This window comes from Symphalangus syndactylus, chromosome 16 (genome assembly GCF_028878055.3).
Source record: "Symphalangus syndactylus isolate Jambi chromosome 16, NHGRI_mSymSyn1-v2.1_pri, whole genome shotgun sequence".
Classification (NCBI taxonomy): domain Eukaryota; kingdom Metazoa; phylum Chordata; class Mammalia; order Primates; family Hylobatidae; genus Symphalangus; species Symphalangus syndactylus.
In genome coordinates this window covers 11,721,805-11,739,013 of record NC_072438.2, presented here as the reverse complement: position 1 = coordinate 11,739,013, position 17,209 = coordinate 11,721,805, and the positions used below count along the sequence as shown (strand labels likewise).

The 17,209-nt window shown below is 53.4% G+C and overlaps 1 protein-coding gene across 8 annotated transcripts in view; it reads right to left on the bottom strand.

The window, feature by feature from the left end:
• Positions 1 to 2,516: 2,516 nt before the first annotated feature.
• The window catches only part of CFAP99 (cilia and flagella associated protein 99), a 46,018-nt gene continuing 31,325 nt past the window's right edge, over positions 2,517 to 17,209 (bottom strand). The window contains exons 9-17 of one of the 8 annotated variants that reach the window (XR_008651626.2): positions 16,884 to 16,955; positions 16,550 to 16,638; positions 15,556 to 15,760; positions 9,116 to 9,257; positions 8,722 to 8,873; positions 7,751 to 7,956; positions 5,424 to 5,586; positions 4,149 to 4,379; positions 2,517 to 4,036 (exon numbers count right to left, since the gene is read on the bottom strand). Coding sequence is in view for 4 of the 8 variants with exons in the window: in XM_063619666.1 (XP_063475736.1) it covers positions 5,094 to 5,586; positions 7,751 to 7,956; positions 8,722 to 8,873; positions 9,116 to 9,257; positions 15,556 to 15,760; positions 16,550 to 16,638; positions 16,884 to 16,955 (1,359 nt within the window). In the remaining 4 variants the exon portion in view is untranslated. Of the gene's footprint in view, positions 5,587 to 7,750; positions 7,957 to 8,721; positions 8,874 to 9,115; positions 9,258 to 15,555; positions 15,761 to 16,549; positions 16,639 to 16,883; positions 16,956 to 17,209 lie in introns of all 8 variants that reach the window. The other 7 variants (XM_055245859.2, XR_010116309.1, XR_010116308.1 and 4 more) reach the window with 7 other exon arrangements.

Genomic DNA, 17,209 nt, shown 5'->3' with positions numbered 1-17,209 from the left:
TGAAGGTCACCCCAAATGCCTTGGGTTACATTGTTTCCTTACAGTGAGTTTTTATTTTAGTGGCGCGATCTCGGCTCACTGCAACCTCTAACCTCCCGGGTTCACGTGATTCTCCTGCCTCAGCCTCCCGAGTAGCTGGGATTACAGGCGCCTGCCACCACACCCGGCTAATTTTCTTTGTATTTTTAGTAGAGTCGGAGTTCCATCATGTTGGCCAGGCTGGTCTCGAACTCCTGACCTCAGGTTATCCACCCTCCTTGGCCTCCGAAAGTGCTGGGATTACTGGTGTGAGTCACCTCGCCCGGCCACCTTACAGTGAGTTTCTAACCTCGAAAATGGAGTCAAATAACGGAATGATAAGGCAGATAGAAACCAGAGCATTAACGTTTTTGTGTTGCATTTACAAACAATATGTGTTTGCTATTTTTTGTAATTGTAAGGAAATCTGGCATGGTAGAGTATCTGATAGATAAATGTAATTCTCATGTAAAATAAGTATTTGTGTGGGTTTTTTTTTTTTGAGACGAGGTGTCACTTTGTCACCCAGGCTGGAGTGCGGTGGCACAATCATGCCTCACTGCAGCCTCGACCTCCCCAGGTTTAGATGATCAGCCCACCTTGGCCTCCCGAGTAGCTGGGACCACAGGTGTGTGCCACTATGCCTGGCTAATTTTTTTTTTTTGAGACGGAGTCTCGCTCTGTCGCCCAGGCTGGAGTGCAGTGGCGCAATCTTGGCTCACTTCCCGGGTTCACGCCATTCTCCTGCCTCAGCCTCTCCGAGTAGCTGGGACTACAGGCGCCTGCCACCATGCCCGGCTAATTTTTTCGTATTTTTAGTAGAGACGGGGTTTCACCGTGGTCTCGATCTCCTGACCTCGTGATCCGCCCGCCTCGGCCTCCCAAAGTGCTGGGATTACAAGCGTGAGCCACCGCGCTTGGCTGGCCTGGCTAATTTTTTTTTTTTTTTTTTTGTAGACACTGGCTTTTGCCATGTTGCTCAGTCTTGTCTTGAAGTCCCGGGCCTCGACCTCCCAAAGTGTTGGGATTACAGGCATGAGCCATCACACCCTGCCCTAAGTATTTGATTTTTGATAGTGATTGTAAGTTGAAAGGTATAAGATTTTCCGAAGTTTGTGATTATAATTGGAACAAAGAGAACTTAAAAGTTTAAGAGAAATGTAGACATTTAATATATCTATGAGAATTATTTAAATATTAATACTTGATAAGGCAGACAACTGAAATGCTAAAAAATAAAATTAGATTCTACATGTATAAATGCAGTTAAAAATTTTAAGAGAATTTCAGTTCGTAAATGGGGCCGTACATGATTAATCAAAATGGTGGTTAAAAATGATCAGATTTAGGCTGGGCATGGTGGCTCTCGCCTGTAATCTTAACACTTTCGGAGGCTGAGGTGGGAGGATTGCTTGAGCTGAGAAGTTTATAGATGAGCCTGGGTAACGTGGTAAAACCCCGTCTCCACAAAAATAATAATAATAATTAGCCCGGTGTGGTGGCATGTCCCTGTGGTCCCAGCTACTCAGGAGGCTGAGGCAGCAGGATTGCTTGAGCCCAGGAGGTCATGGCTGCAGTTAGCTGTGATTGCACGTCAGCCTGGTTGACAGAATGAGACCCTCCCTCAAAAAAAAAAAAAAAAAATCAGATTTAGAAAAAGTAATATTAGTAATTTGTATTTTACAGCCTAAGGAAAAGTTAGGGTTTTCTGTTTGTAACTGTAATATATTGAAGATGTGATGTTGAAAAAGTCTCTATAAATACCAGTTTCATGCTCAAAGACTGCCTTCAGCCAGGGCAACATAGTGAGACCTCATCTCTACTAAAAATAAAAAATTAGCTGGGTGTGGTGGTAAGTGCATGCAGTCCCAGCTAGTAGGGAGGATGAGGCAAGAGGATCACTTGAGCCTGGGAGTTTAAGGCTGTATGAGCTATCGTCACGTCACTGCACTCCAGCCTGGGTGACAAAGTGAGACCCTGCCTCAAAAACAAAAACAAAAGCTGCCTTCAAGTCTTCTCCAAGCCTCACTTGCACTGAACTTGTTCCTTCACAAATAGCGCTTCCCTTGGGCCCTGAAGGCCCGCAGCTTAGAGAAAAGACCGGCACCTTGGTGCTCCCATAGTCCCACAAGTCAAAACCAGCTGAATGCAGGTTCCTGGGCCTCACACCAGATACTGAATCTGTTTGTTCACTATTTCCAAAGAAAGCCCCTGCCCCAGTGGGTCTCAGATGCTATCAACAAGGATCTTCTGACTAGCCTGTACTCAGGCAAAATGTCCACTCCCCAGGCAGTCCAGCCAGGAAAGGTTCAGAGAGGGATTGTCAGCACTAGCTGGGCCATATCTCACTCTGGCTGGCCCCCTTTGGGGGAGTAGCTTGATTCTCTGTAAAGAGCCTGTGCAGGGAGGGGAGGCAGGGGCCCCCAGTGTGAAGGCCCTGGGCTGTTAAGGGTGTGCCCCTTAGTTGTTGCTCTGGAACAAACCACCCCAGAGCTTGATACTTTGAACGACAGACATTTATTGTTGCTCATGAATCTACAAGACAGCGGGGTGGGGGGAGGTTCTTGTCCGGCCGCCCTCTCATTTTGTGCTACACTGGTCTAGGATGGCCTCTGAGATAACTGGCTGTCCTCCACATGGTGTCTGATCCCAGCAGGCCACCCTAGTCATGCTCACATGGGGCCTGGGTAAGGTTCCAGGAGAACAAGTGGAAGCTCCAAGGCCACCTGAGGCCCAGACTCAGAACTGGCACATGGTCACTTCTGTTGCACCCTATTAGCCAAAGAAAGTCACTAGGCCAGACCAGATGCAAGGGCTGGGGGAAATAGACTCCACCTCTTGATGGGAGGTGTAAAGTCACAAGGCAAGGGGGCAGGGATACACAGACATTTTGCCATCACTCCATCACACAATGCCTACTCCCAGGCCACAGCTTTAAGGAATGGTCCCAGGCCTGCTCCCACCTAGGTTTGTATGAGGAGAGGCCCCAGGTGCTCTCAAGCTAGCTCTAAGCGGCTGCTCAGTCCAGGAGGGGGCAGGGGAGGACCTTGTTACCTGCCAACCAACAGTGTTGCCAATAGTACCCTCAATTTGTTAGCTGCCACATCTCCCCTCTGCTCCAGAGGCCAACCTCCTAGGTGAAGGGTAATTCCCCCACCTTGCCACTGTGCTTGCGTCAGGCACCCATACAGACCTCCCCCCACTGCAGGAACTGGCTCAGCACAAGCATGTTCAATTCAGGCCAATGAGACTGGGGCAACTGTTCTTTGTTCCTCAGGCTGGAACTGCTACCAGACTGGAGACTGAGCTTCTGGATCGGGTACATCCTGGAGTCTGCTGCCTTTGGATTGGCATTATGAGAGCTAATAAATCCCCCTTTGAAACCCCCAGAGCTCAGAGGGGCTTTCTGGGCCAGGCATCATCAATGTATTCCGTCAATATCAAATTAAATGGGTTTGGATCACACAACACAGGATGTGAGCAATGTTTATCTCTTTTTTTTTTGAGATGGAGTTTGGCTCTTGTCACCAGGCTGGAGTGGTGCGATCTCAGCTCACTGCAACCTCCGTCTCCTGGGTTCAAGCGATTCCATTCTCTTGAGTCAGCTTTCCTAGCAGCTGGGATTACAGGCGCCTGCCACTACGCCCAGCTAATTTTTGTATTTTTAGTAGCGACGGGGTTTCACCATGTTGGCCAGGCTGGTCTTAAACTCCTGACCTCAGGTGATCCACCTGCCTCAGCCTCCCAAAGTGCTGGGGTTACAGGTTTGAGCCTCCTTGCCTGGCCAATGTTTATTTCTTTAAATGAAATTTAATCTGCTCCCAGCTGCAATTCTACAGAGATGTGGAAATTCTTCTCCTTACCCACCTGGGTGGTAAAATCCTGGGGTTCTCACAAACTCAGAATATTGGAGTAGGGCTCTGGTCCTTTAGCCTGTTCTTGTCACTGCTGAGATGCCTGCCTTCCTGGTCTAAGTGTACCCTGGGACTCAGCCTCCTCATCTGAGGCGCCATCTCCTCTGCAGGCCCAAGGAGGATATTGGGAGTTGGGGATGGAAATATATCTCCCCTGGACATCTATCTTATCTGTCAGTTTCCACTCCCCAACCCCTTACTGCTCTGTTCACCAACCCACGGACTTGACGCTTTTCTCTCTTTCCTGGGAAGAAGGTGGCTTAATGTACTTTCTTCTTGAGGCTGTCACCAGCAGGCATTCACTCAGCAAGCCTGTCCTCAAGGTGGAGCCTTCTCTAGCCCACGGGGTCCTGGGACACTGCAGAACCAATCCATCTTGGTCCCTGCCCTGGGTGAAGTCCTGCCTCCATTGGCCCTGATCTTGTTGGATCCAGGCTGCTTCTGATGCTAGAGAAAGGGGAGGAGGGGGTGCTCTAAAGTCACCCAGGCGCAGCTCTGGGTTTTGGCCCTCTAGGCAGGTCACATCGCCTCTTTGAGCACCTGTGACTTCATCAGCAGAACAGGGGCAGGCCAGTTCCTACGTCCCTGGACCGCAGTGAGGATGGTGGAGGCGCGTGAAGGGCCAGTGCAACGTTGGCGCTCAAGAATCCTGGCCACTTCCCCAGCCAAACGCACACTCACAGTCGCCACTCAGTCTTGGGGGTTCCCTAGGTGAAGCCACCTGGATGCCGGCAAAGGGTGGGGGTTCCAAATTTCCACATCTGAAGGGGTTCTGGGAGTTTCGAAGGAGTGCGCACCAGGAATGCATTATGCTAGGCTGTAGGGAAGTGCTAGGACCTGGGCCGGGGTGGCCAGATTTCGCTTATAAAAATGCAGGATGCCCAGTTAAGTTGAATTCCCGATAAGGAGAGGATACATTTTTAGCCTAAGTTTGTCCCCACGCAGTAACTGGGCGTCCTGCCTTTTATCCGGCAATCCTTTTCTGGGCAGACGAGGACTAGGGAGGGAGAGGGGTGCGGTCGGGGTGCGGAGGCAGGGGGGCCAGGGCCGAGGGGGTCCCGGCCAAGGAAGAGGAGGCGCGCACCGCGGGCCGCCACGCTTTATTGGGGGCGGTGGGTGTAGGGGGTGGCCAGCAAGCGGGTGGGGCGCCCTCGGCCCGGCTCAGGCGGCCTCCAGGCGGCGCGCGGGCCCGGGTCCTGAGCCTCCCTGCTGCAGCGCCTGCAGCCTGCGCTCGCGGCTCCGCTCCAGCTCCAGCCAGTGCTGCGCCTCTAGCTGCGCCTGCAGGCCGGGGAACGCGTCGGCGCGGGCAGGGACGCCCCCACCGCCTCCCGCGCCCGCCGCTGCGTAGCTCCCGGCCGCGGCCCGGACCCGATCTCCCCGCCATCCCCGCCATCCCCGCCCCGGGCCGCCGGTCCCTGCGCGCCGCGCCCGCCATCCCCACCCGGCCCCGGCTTTCGGTCCCCCGGGCTCCTCCCACCAACCCGGACTCACCCGGGGCTTGGGGCGCGCGGCCTGCGGCACCGACATGTGCAGCAAGGCCGCCTGCCTGCTGCGCTCGGCCGCCCTCTCCGAGATCCTGCGCCGCAGCTGCTGCACGCGGTCGTCCTGCGAGGGCGCCGCCGGGGCCGCCGCAAGGGCCTTCTTCTCCTCGCACCTGGCGGGCGACGCGGCGGGCTCAGAAGCAGGCCGGCGGGAGGCCCAGGCCAGACCCAGGATGCCACCCGTGTCCAAGCGACGCGGGGGCAAGGAGCTACGCAGCCGGAGAGGTTCACCGGAATGATTTAGGACAGACAGCGAGGCCCAGGGGCCGCGGCGCGCTCCTAGACAGTACCACCGCGCAGGGGCTGGAGGGGGTGGGGCAGTCTCCAGCACTTCTATCTACCCTTTTGCTCTTTTTTCTTTTCTTTAATTTTTGTTGTTGTTTGTTTGTTTGAGGCAGGGTCTCACTCTGTCGCCCAGGCTGGAGTGCAGTGGCGCGATCATGGCTTACTGCAGCCTTGACCTCCCAGGCTCAAGCAATCCTCCCACCTCAGCCTCCCCAAATTCTGGGATTATAGGCGTGAGCCACGGCGCCTGGCAGCTCTTTTTTTTTAAACTTAACATTTTTTTAAAAAAAGTATTACAGGTGTACTAACTATATGCATAACTGGAGTACAAATGTGAAAGCCTCCTTTGACCTCACACTCTTTTGTCTCTTGCCTGGAGGCACCCCCTGCTAACGCTGTGGTGCTGTGGCGTGCATCTCCACAGGTAACTGCAGACATGGCCCTTGATCCTTCTGATTGTATGTATTGTTCCCTGCTGGCTTTGGCATCTGTGGACCTCATAGCCTTAGGGTATTTGCATGTGCTGTTCCCTGTCTCCACCACTCTTGTCTGACTGTCCAGGTTGCCCCTGAATTTGTGGCCCGGGGCTTGAGTGCATGCCTGAGCCCGCTCTAACTTTTTTAGCAGGAGGTAGACCTTTGGAGGCACCCTGACACCAACCAGGCTGCATCTGAGCTCTGCCAGGCCATGGCCAGCAGCTGGAAGTGATGAGCTGTCCAGGTGTGTGCCACCTTGGGGAGCTGGTGGGCAGCCAGCCAGCCCTGAACAGCACCAGCAGTGGTTGCCCTGTGCCTCCTCTGAATTGCAGCCAGAGCAGCAGACCCTCCAAGGACCAACAGTGAAGGGTTCTCTTCCATCAGCAATGATTAGTCCTTCCTTCTGTCCGCCACGTCATCCATCCCACCCAGTCCCACTCAGAAACTTTTTCCGGAGCCCTGTATGCCAGGCTCTGAACAAGGCTCTACTACAACAGCTGGGCCTCCCTGGGAACTAGGCCAGGGTCCAAGGGACATGCCTGCCCATGTCTGACCTGGCTGCCAGGGGACAGCCACAAGGGGCTAAAAAACATCACCAGACTGTCCCCTAAAGAAGTAAAAAGGCATCTGCATGTGTGTGCATGCACACGAACTATCTGCAACCCTCAACTGGATCCTGGTTTAAAACGAAAACAAAAAGTTACAGCAACAGTCTTTTAAAAATGTTAGCCAGGCTGGGCTCACACGTGTAATCCAGCACTTTGGTAGGCCAAGGCAGGCGGATCGCGAGGTCAGGAGTTCGAGACCATCTTGGCCAACATGGTGAAACCCCAACTCTACTAAAATACAAAAAGTTAGCTGGGCGTGGTGGCGTGCGCCTGTAGTCCCAGCTACTCGGGAGGTTGAGGCTTGAACCTGGGAGGCAGAGGTTGCAGTGAGCTGAGATTGCGCCACTGCACTCCAGCCTGGTGACAGAGCAAGACTCCGTCTCAAAAAACAAAAACAAAAGCAAAAAACAAAACAGTTGGCCAACAGTCTTTGGACACCTGGAGAAATGTGAAAAAAGATGAGATATTTAGATGACATTGGGAATTTTTGTTCCATTTTCTATTGGTGTCAGGGTGCTGTGGTTTTATTTAGGACGATCTGTTTTTTAGAAGCTGTATGCTGAAGTGTAAAGTGTCTGATTCCTGCAACTACTTCCTAATGCTTCTGCAGACATAAATAGGCAGCTGGCTACGTGAAGCACATATGGTGAAAGGTTGGACCCATGAGCTGGGTGCAAAAATGACCGCATCTAGGTCATGGCATCTGAGCCATGGATGCAGAATTTTGCACCATTCCCATGTGCCTGGAAGTCACCTAATACAATAATAGGGGTCAGGGGAGTTACGGCAAGGGAAGTTCCTGGGCAGGAGGGTGGTGGTGGTTTCTAGAAGACCCACCCAGGAGGGTGCAAGGCAGGCTTACTGCTCCCTGCCCACCCAGAGGCACCCTCCCCGAACTCAGGACCAACCTCAAGGCTGTGGATCTCCCCATGGCTGCACGGCACAGCAAGATCTGCTCCACCGTGTTCTGCAGTTCCTGGCTCTTCATGCGCTTGCCCTGAATGATTTGATCCCGCTTTTCTTCCTCCTTGCGCCGCTGATTCTCTTTGAGCAGGGCCAGCCGCTCTCGCAGCTCCACTACGGACATCTCTCCTTCCAGGCCGTAGCCAGGGATCTGTGGGGTGGTAGGGGAGGCCCCAAGCTGGGAGCTGTGCTGGGCCCTGATGCTTCCCACCAGGATCCCTCCCCTGTTCCATGGGCCCACCCCTTGCCCACCTTCCCTCTGCTTCAACACTGCTTATGAAACATGCCTCCAGCCTCTCCAGCCTGGGCTCCGCTCTGCAACACTACACCTTGTGTGGGTCTGCACATCTCAGCTGGACTGAAGCCCCTCCACTGTGGCAAGTCCCAGATGGAGCTCATGACTATCTCCCCAGCCAGGCTTCTGGGCCCGGGACAGACAGCTGTTTGCACTCCCCATGGCCTTGGGGCTGGGCCAGGCCCTGCAGCTGGCTCCCCACACTCCTCTGAGGCCTGGCCCCTCATCATGCCTTCTCACACGGGCTTCCGGCAGGCCCTCCTCAACCTCCTGCTCCATCCAGCCTTTGAACACCTGCGTTCTCCCTACACTGCCCTTTCCACCCTGGCCCTCTCTCAACAGGCAGCTCCTAAGTGGTCTCCTCTGTGAAGCCCACCTTGGCCACCCCCAGGAGTTACAGAGGACTGGCTAAGCGTCTGCCTCGCCCGCAGGATTGTGAACTCTTAGAGCCGGACCCAGGCCCGTGGCACGTGGGCATTGAGTCATGGAGGATGGCGGGCCAGGTTTCAGGTGGTGCAGGACCCACCTGTGGCTCTGGTGGGAACCCTGAAAACTGCCTCTCATGGCAGTGCCAGCGTGGAGGCCCCTGAGGCATGGGCCCGTCCGGGACTGCGTCCTCACCTGGGTCAGGTCCACGAGCTTGCCCTTGCGCGTGGGCTGCGTCTCGAGTGCGCGCAGCTGGGAGATGAGTTCACGACGGCGCCGGTGCTCCTCCTGGGCCGCCTGCGCCCTGCGCTGCAGCAGCCCCCTACTCTCCTCGATTGCCTCCTGAACTTGGGGGCCAAGCCAGGAGCTGAGGTGGCCGGTGGGTGGCAGGGCAGGCACTGGACAGGGAGGCACCTCCCCCGGGGTTCCCTAGCCAGGACTCTGGCCTCAGTGCGGCCACCTGGGAGTGCCTCCCTCAAGGGGCCCGTGACCCTGGACAGCCATAGTAGCTCACTCAGGAAAGGGTGGCAGCCCAGCACCCGAGTGGGGAAGAGTGGGGCCGGGCCAGTGACATCTGGCTCCTGACTACCTGTCTGCTGTCGGCCCTTCACGAGCTTCGTCTGGGCCGCCTTGGCGTTCTTCTGCCCCTCTATCACCTGCTCCACCAGCTCCTTCCTGGACCTGTCCTCCTGGAGCCGTCTCTCTGCGCGCTGCAGCATCAGCTTGGCCATCTGCTCAGACAGTGGACCTGCCACGGTGAGTGGGGCTGCTCCAGCTTCCCTGCCTGGTCCTGCCCCGGCCCAGGGCGCAGCATGAGGTCTGAAGGTGGACCCAGTCCCTGCCCTTGAATCATCCCAGAACCCAGGTCTAAGCCCATTCGTTCCTGGCGGTGCTCTGGAAGTGGGGCCTGCGGGGAACTTCCACCTTACGTCCCCTCCCTTCCTCCCAGCGTGGTCTTGGGGGGAACCTTCCTGCATTTGAAGCCACCCAGTTTGTGGTACTTTGCTGTGGTAGCCCTAGTGACCCAGTGCACCCAGTAGCAACGTAAGCTGTTCACAGTGGAGGGAACCAGGGTAGGGGGCCCGGGGTAGGGGGGACATGGAATACCCTGTACTATCTTTACGGCTTTTCTGTAAATTTAAAAATTGTTCTGAAATAAAAAAATTACTTTAAAAGTTTCTTTAAAAACTTGGTAATACGTTGTGTGGAAATACGAGGTGAAGAAAGTGGGCACCAAAAAATACCAAGAGTCCCGTCTCAGTCAACCAGACAATGAGCAAAGAGAGCAAAGAGGCGGTCCACACCGGCCCTCCCCGCCAGCCACAGCGGCAGGGGCCATGGCAAGGAGACGGCTGGGCGCCTCAGACCGGGAGTGCAGAAGAGGGTGGCAGTGCCTCCTGGCTCTTTGGGAATGTGGAACCAGGGAGGCAGCAGCAGTCCACAGAAAAGGCTCCCGCTTGGGAGTAAGACACACAGGATGCTAAGTTCTGCCTCTGCCACCCTGGCAGCTCCCTGGCAGCGGACAAGTCTCAGGCCTCTCTGGGTTTCAGTTTCTTTGCAGGGAAATGAAGATGGCCACGCCCACCTCCTCAGCTGCACTGGGTGCCGGGCCAGCACCTAGCAAGGGCTCAAGAAACAGTGTCCCCATCAGCCACAGCACCAGCCTCGGCGCAGAATAGGGAGTCGGCAGAGAGGAATGAGCAGGGGAAGAAGGAAAAGAGGCCCACAGGCCGGGAGAGGTGGACAGGGATAGGTGTTTGGCAAGCGATGAGTGTGTGGTCACCTGGCCAGGCTCACAGTAAGGAGAGGGTTCCCAGACAGTAAGCAGCAGAGAGAGCAGCCTGAGGGCCTGAGTCCAGGGTCACATGCCTGGCTGGGTCCACTCAGACATCAACCTTGGACCCGCGGTCCTGCCTGCCGTCACTCAGGGGCCAGGGGCAGCCACATGCATCCTTGGGCCTGCTGTGAACATCCCACCAGGTTTCCCACACATCCCCTCCTCCTTCCTGCCACAGAGCATGGCTCACACCGGCTGCTCACTGAGCTCGCACCAAGCCCATGCTTTCAGTTACCTGCACTGGCACCTTCAAAATTAAAATGAAGGTAGAACACATGGAACAGCATTTCTGTGGCCAGAGTCAAGTGGAAAAAAGATGCAAGTGCTGCTTGATGAAACAATCTGCCTGAAGACTTCGGTAAAATGTACTCAGGGCCAGCTGCAGCGGCCAACACTTGTAATCCCAGCACATGGGGAGGCTGAGGGGGGAGGATTGCTTGAGCCCAGGAGTTTGAGACCAACATAGTGAGACCCTGTCTCTACAAAAAATACAAAACTAGCCAGGCCTGGTGGCTCATGCCTGTGGTCCCAGCTACTCAGGAGGCTGAGGTGGGAGGATCATTTGAGTCCAGGAGGTTGAGGTTGCAGGGAGCCATGATTGTGCCACTGCATTCCAGCCTGGGAGACAGAGCAAGACCCTATCTCAAAAAAAAAAAAAAAAGTATTCAAAGAATGATTACCCATGACAACCAAAACATGAAATGTCATTCCTCACCCAGGAGTTTAGTGATGATGCTAGTACAGCTATTCTGGGTTAATTTCACAGTGACAACAGATTAAAAAACAAGTTATTGGCCGGGCATGGTGGCTCACGCCTGTAATCCCAGCATTTTGGGAGGCCAAGGCAGGCAGATCACCTGAGGTTGGGAGTTCGAGACCAGCCTGATCAACATGGAGAAACCCCATCTCTACTAAAAATACAAAATTAGCCAGGCGTGCTGGTGCATGCCTGTAATCCCAGCTACTCGGGAGGCTGAGGCAGTAGAATAGCTTGAACCCAGGAGGCAGAGGTTGTGGTGAGCCGAGATCGCACCATTGCACTCCAGCCTAGGCAACTAGAGTGAAACTCCGTCTCAAAAACAAACAAACATTTTTTTGTAGACACGGGGTCTCACTATGTTGTTCAGGCTGGTCTCGAACTCCTGGGTTCAAGTGATCTAGCCGCCTTGGCCTCCCAAAGTGCCATGATTACAGGTGTGAGCAACCGCATCCAGCCATAATTTTAAAATATATCCTTTTCTAGCCCCATTGCTAGAGTATCTTAAAACTGGTGACTGTAGGCCAGACATGGTGTCTTATGCCTATAATTCCAGCACTTTGGGAGGCCAAGGCAGGTGGATCACGTAAGGCTGGGAGTTCGAGACCAGCCTGGCTAACATGGCAAAACCCTATCTCTAAAAACAAAACAAAACAAAACAGGTAACTGTTGGAAAAAATGAAAAGCACCCAGATAGGAAACTCGATACTGGCTTCTATGAGGCACAGAGGTTCCTTGGAGAATAACTGAGTCTGTGTCTTAAGCAGAGAACATTCAGGCAGACCCCAAACATCTCTCCTCTCAATGGAAAAGATGCTTCCAAAGGCTCTCAAGCAGTGCCCAAAGTTCAGAGGAGGAGCTGAAAGGGTGCCCATGGGTCAGGTTGTGGTACTAGGACCTCAAGCAGAAACAAAAGTTATAGTTCATTAAAACACATTGAGGCTGTAAAAGCAATCAGTCCAATATGAGCTGCATAAGAAAAACTAAAATTCTTTTTACTTCAAATATTTAGTGCCATCTAATCTAGTTAATTTAGTAAGAAAAAATATTAGTCACATGAATGCATGTAGCTAGACATCCTTAGACCAGGAGAGAAGCCTGAGAATCCCTGTGTAACCTGGTGTGAGAAGAGTGGCATTTTCTTTTTTTTAATTTGAGACAGAATCTCACTCTGTCACCCAGGCTGGAATGCAATGACATGATCTTGGCTCACTGCAATCTCCACCTCCTGGGTTCAAGTGATTCTCGTGCCTCAGCCTCCTGAGTTGGTGGGATTACGTGGGTGTGCCACCACACCCAGCTAATTTTTGTTTGTTCGTCTGTTTGTTTTTTAGTAGACATGGGGTTTCACCATGTTGGCCAGGCTGGTCTTGAATGCCTGACCTCAGGTGATCGGCCTGCCTTGGCCTCCCAAAGTGCTGAGATTACAGGTGTGAGCCACCACACCCAGCCAAGAGTGGCATTTTCTAACTCCAAACACAACATAAGAAAAGACTTAAATTTGAAGACATAAAAAGAATATTTGCATGGCAAACACACATCATAAACCTTATATACAAAGTCAAATGACAAACTGGAAAAAAAGCAATCTGCAACAATCTATTATAAAGGATTATTTTTCCTAACTTATAAAGAACATTAGGCTGGGCGCAGAGGCGCATTTCCGTAATCCCAGCATTTTGGGAGACTGAGGCAGGTGAATCACTTGAGCCCAGGAGTTAGAGACTAGCCTGGGCAACATGGCGAAACTGTGTCTCTCCTAAAAAGGTAGCGCACGCCTGTAGTTTCAACTACTTGGGAGGCTGAGATGGGAGGATGGTTTGAGCCTGGGAGGCAGAGGTTGCAGTGAGCTGAGATCATGCCACTGCACTCCAGCCTGGGCGACAGAGTGAGACCCTATCTCAAAAAAGAAAAACTGTGGCCGGGCGCAGTGGCTCACGCCTGTAATCACAGCACTTTGGGAGGCCGAAGTGGGCAGTTTGAGACCAGCCTGGCCAACATGGTGAAACCTCGTCTCTACTAAAAATACAAAAATTATACAGGCATGGTGGTGTGCATCTGTAGTCCCAGCTATGCAGGAGACTGAGGCAGGATAACTGCCTGACCCTGGGAGGCAGAGGTTGCACTGAGCTGAGATCAATCCACTGCACTCCAGCCTGGGCGACAGAGTGAGACTCCGTTTCAAAAACAAAAACAAAACAAAGAAAAAACAACAAAAAAAGAAAAATTGCTAAGAGAGTAGATTGTAAGTGTTCTTACCAGGAATATGTATGTGAGATAATGCATATGTTAATTAGCTTGATTTAGCCATTCCACAATGTATTTGTATTCCAAAAGATCACGTTAGGCCGGGCATGGTGGTTCACACCTGTAATTCCAGCACTTTGGGAGGCTGAGACAGGTGGATCACTTGAGGTCAGGAGTTTGAGACCAGCCTGACCAACATGGTGAAAACCCATCTCTACTAAAAATACAAAAAGTAGGCTGGGCATGGTGGCTCACGCCTGTAATCCCAGCACTTTGGGAGGCCGAGGTGGGTGGATCACGAGGTCAGGAGTTCAAGACCAGCTTGACCAAGACGGTGAAACCTCATCTCTACTAAAAATACAAAAAAAGAAATAGCTGGGCATTGTGGCATGCACCTATAATACCAGCTATTCAGGAGGCTGAGGCAGAGAATTTCTTAAACCCAGGAGGTGGAGGTTGCAGTGAGCCATGATCATGCCACTGCACTCCAGCCTGGGCGACACAGCGAGACTCTGCCTTAAGAAGAAAAAAAAACAAAAAACAAAAAACAAAAATTAGCCAGGTGTGGTGGCGGGCGCCTGTAGTCCCAGCTACTCGGGAGGCTGAGGCAGGAGAATTGCTTGAACCCGGGAGGCGGAGGTTGCAGTGAGCCAAGATTATACCACTGCACTCCAGCCTGAGTGACAGAGCAAGCTTCCATCTTAAAAAAAAAAATCATGTTATATATCATAAATATATTCAATTGCATTTGTTAAGTTAAATAAATAAAGAACCAAAAAAAAAAAAAATGTCAGGGAAATGGAGATCAAAAGTGCAATAGAAAATGGACAAAAGACATGGACAGACGGTTCATAGAAATAGACACAGAAATCACTTATATATGTGGACATTTGCCCAAATTCACTGATAAATAAATGAGATGCAAATCAGAACTATACCAAGATACTATTTCTCACCCATGAAATTGGCACAAATTCACGAATTCTGCCTGGTACACTCTGTGGCGGGGCATGCGGATCAGACCCCTCTCACACTTTGGGGGAGTGAAGATGGTAAAAGTACCAGGCAGATGATTGGCCATATTCAGTAAAACCACGCATCCCAAATGGCAAGGACTCCTGCGTATCCAGTTACTCTTTGGTTTGACATTTGAAAATGTAACTTCCTCTAGAAGTTTACTCTGAAAATCCAGCTCTGCAAAGGTGAAAGCCTTGCACATTATTCTTTGCAGATAAAGCAAGGTGTGACCTTTTACATAACAAAAAAGGGAAGGAAAAAGTTTGTATATACAAGTGTGTTATTTGCTTCGAAAGACGGGAAAGGTAATCCAGAAACTAATGAAAGGAAGGACCGACAAAGGAAGGTGGAAATGGGTTGTAAGTTACAGACTTACAAGAGGTGAGACTTCTCTGAGTCTACCTTTTCATATTGTTTAGACTTCATTTTTGTTTGTTTGTTTGTTTGTTTTCTTTTTGAGACAGTTACGCTCTGTCGCCCAGGATGGAGTGCAGTGGCATGATCACGGCTCACTGCAACCTTGACCTTCCGGGCTCAAGTGATCCTCCCACCTCAGCCTCCTGAGTATCTGGGACTACGGGCACGCACCACCATGCCCGGCTAATTTTTGTATTTTTTATAGAGACGGGAGTTTGCTATGTTGCTCAGGCTGATCTTGAACTCCTAGGCTCAAGTGATCTTCTGGCCTTGGCCTCCTATAGTGCTGGGATTACAGGTGTGAGCCACCATGCCTGGCCTGGCCTTCATATTTTTTTAAAAAAGTAAAAAGGAAAGAAAAGGCAAACCTTAAAATTGAATACAGACACAGATGAAACTATCAAAAGAAGCAATCTGAGTGACCTTTGATCAAGTCCCTGACCTCAGGCCTGCAAAGGGAAACGTCCCAGGAGAGAGTGTACAGGCCGGCCTCCTGGGGCTGAGGCTCCCCGCTGGTCCAGGCCACTGGGAGGCCCACTGGAAGGAGCAGACACTCTCGGGGAACACAGGCTGAGAGTGCCCACCTAGGCAGTGTGTCCTTCGAGGAGGAAGAGGAGCCGGGACCGACACATCAGTAGCTTCTACGGGGGTGCTGTGGACACTCGGCTCCACTGCCAGCCCTGGTCCTGCAGCTCCCGGTGGGCACACAGCTCAGCTGGCTGCCCCATGCCCGGCTGCCCTGCATGGCACCCACCTGCTCCTTCTGCTGCTCCACCCTCTGCTTGTTCTCCTGCATCAGGCTCTGCCGGGCCAGGACGGCCTCCTCATGGCTAAGCTTCCCTTGCAAGCGCCGGCACTCGCTTGCAGCCAGCTGCTCCTCCCGGTCCTTCGCCTGCATCTTCTTCTGCCACTCGAAGAACTCAGAGAAGTCCCCAGCCCCGTCCACGAGCTTATCAACCCTGGGCAAAGAGAGACAGAAGCACAGCTTGGGGTTCCTCCCGTGACAGAGGCTGCTGGGTGGCCACAGGTTTTCCTGGGGGACCGTGGCTGCGCAGGCGTGGGCTGCTACTCCTGACACCCAGCTGCATGGCCTGCCCTTACTCCTACCCCCGACCTGCCATCCACCCATCCCCTGGTCCCTCTTCCTGTGCATCCACCCATCATCCCCAATCACCCACCCCTCCCTTCATTCACTTGTTTGTCTACCCTCACTCTGTCCAACTGTCTGTCCATCCACCAACCCTGTGTCCATCATCTGCCCATGCATCAACCTTCTGTCCTCTGCTGGCCTGGCCACCCTTGCCCCTGTGCACCATCTGTGCGTCCACTCCACCATCTGGTCAGGCACCCATGCTCCCCCCACAGCCTGACTTGCAGACAAGGAAAGACACGACCACACTGTGTGGGATACGCACAGGGGTTTGCAGCCCTGGTGGTCTAGGAGATGGGGTCATCAGGAAGGGGTCCAGGGAGGAGGTAACCCCAAGGGAGGTTTGGTGTGGGTCGGGCCTTTGCTAAGTCCCTCTACCCCCATTCATGCCCCTCACTGAGCCGGCATGATCTTTGTAAGATGCACCTGGGACCCTGACACAGTCCTGCTTGTCGCCCCTGCCGCTGCAGGACCACAGCCTGTTGTGACCCCCGAGTCCCTCTCCACTGAGCTGCCCAGCCCCCAGGCCCCTCCTCTGGGCCTTTGCTCCCAAGGGTGATGCTGTGGAAGGCAGGTGGGGGGGCCTGCCGCCCTTCACCTCTGCAGCTCCTGCTCCACCTGCCGCTGGTACAAGGCCCCTTCTCGCAGGATGGCTGTGGTGTTCAGCTTGACCAGGACGTTGTTGGGCTGCGGGATTGGGGACTGGCTGTTGTGGGGGCTTGAGAAGACCCTTGGGAGCAGCAAGTGCCCCTCCTGCCCTCGTGCCCTTCACACCTGCCCCCTGCCCAGGTGCTTCCCTCTGCCCCAGGGTGGGGCCGTCCTTGGGACTCTAGGTCCCCCAGCTCAGGTCATCTGAGCCTCTAGGGGCAGAAAAGGTCTGGAGGGGTGGGTGCCCAGGGAGAGCAGCCTGACCATCCAGGAGCACCCCTCACCCTATAGAAGGTCAGCTTCGGAGTCTTTCGGATTCGGGGTGGGAATTGAAGCTGCAGCTGCTGCTTGGAACCCTGCAGGAGTCAGGGCAGAGCTGGCCGCCTGGCACCTGTGCCTGCTGGGTGCCCCCAAACACACACCAGGTGGATGCTGGCCCAGCACCCTGGGGAGGCCTGGCTCACCCCTCTTTATCCTCCCCCCAGCTGCCTATTCATACCACCACCCCAGGTCAGGATCTCTGTCTTCCAGTGCCCCCCAAGCCTTGCTGTGGTTCCACCCAGGCTGGAACAGGGAGGGTGCAGGGCCTGTAGGCCTGGGAACGGTGGTT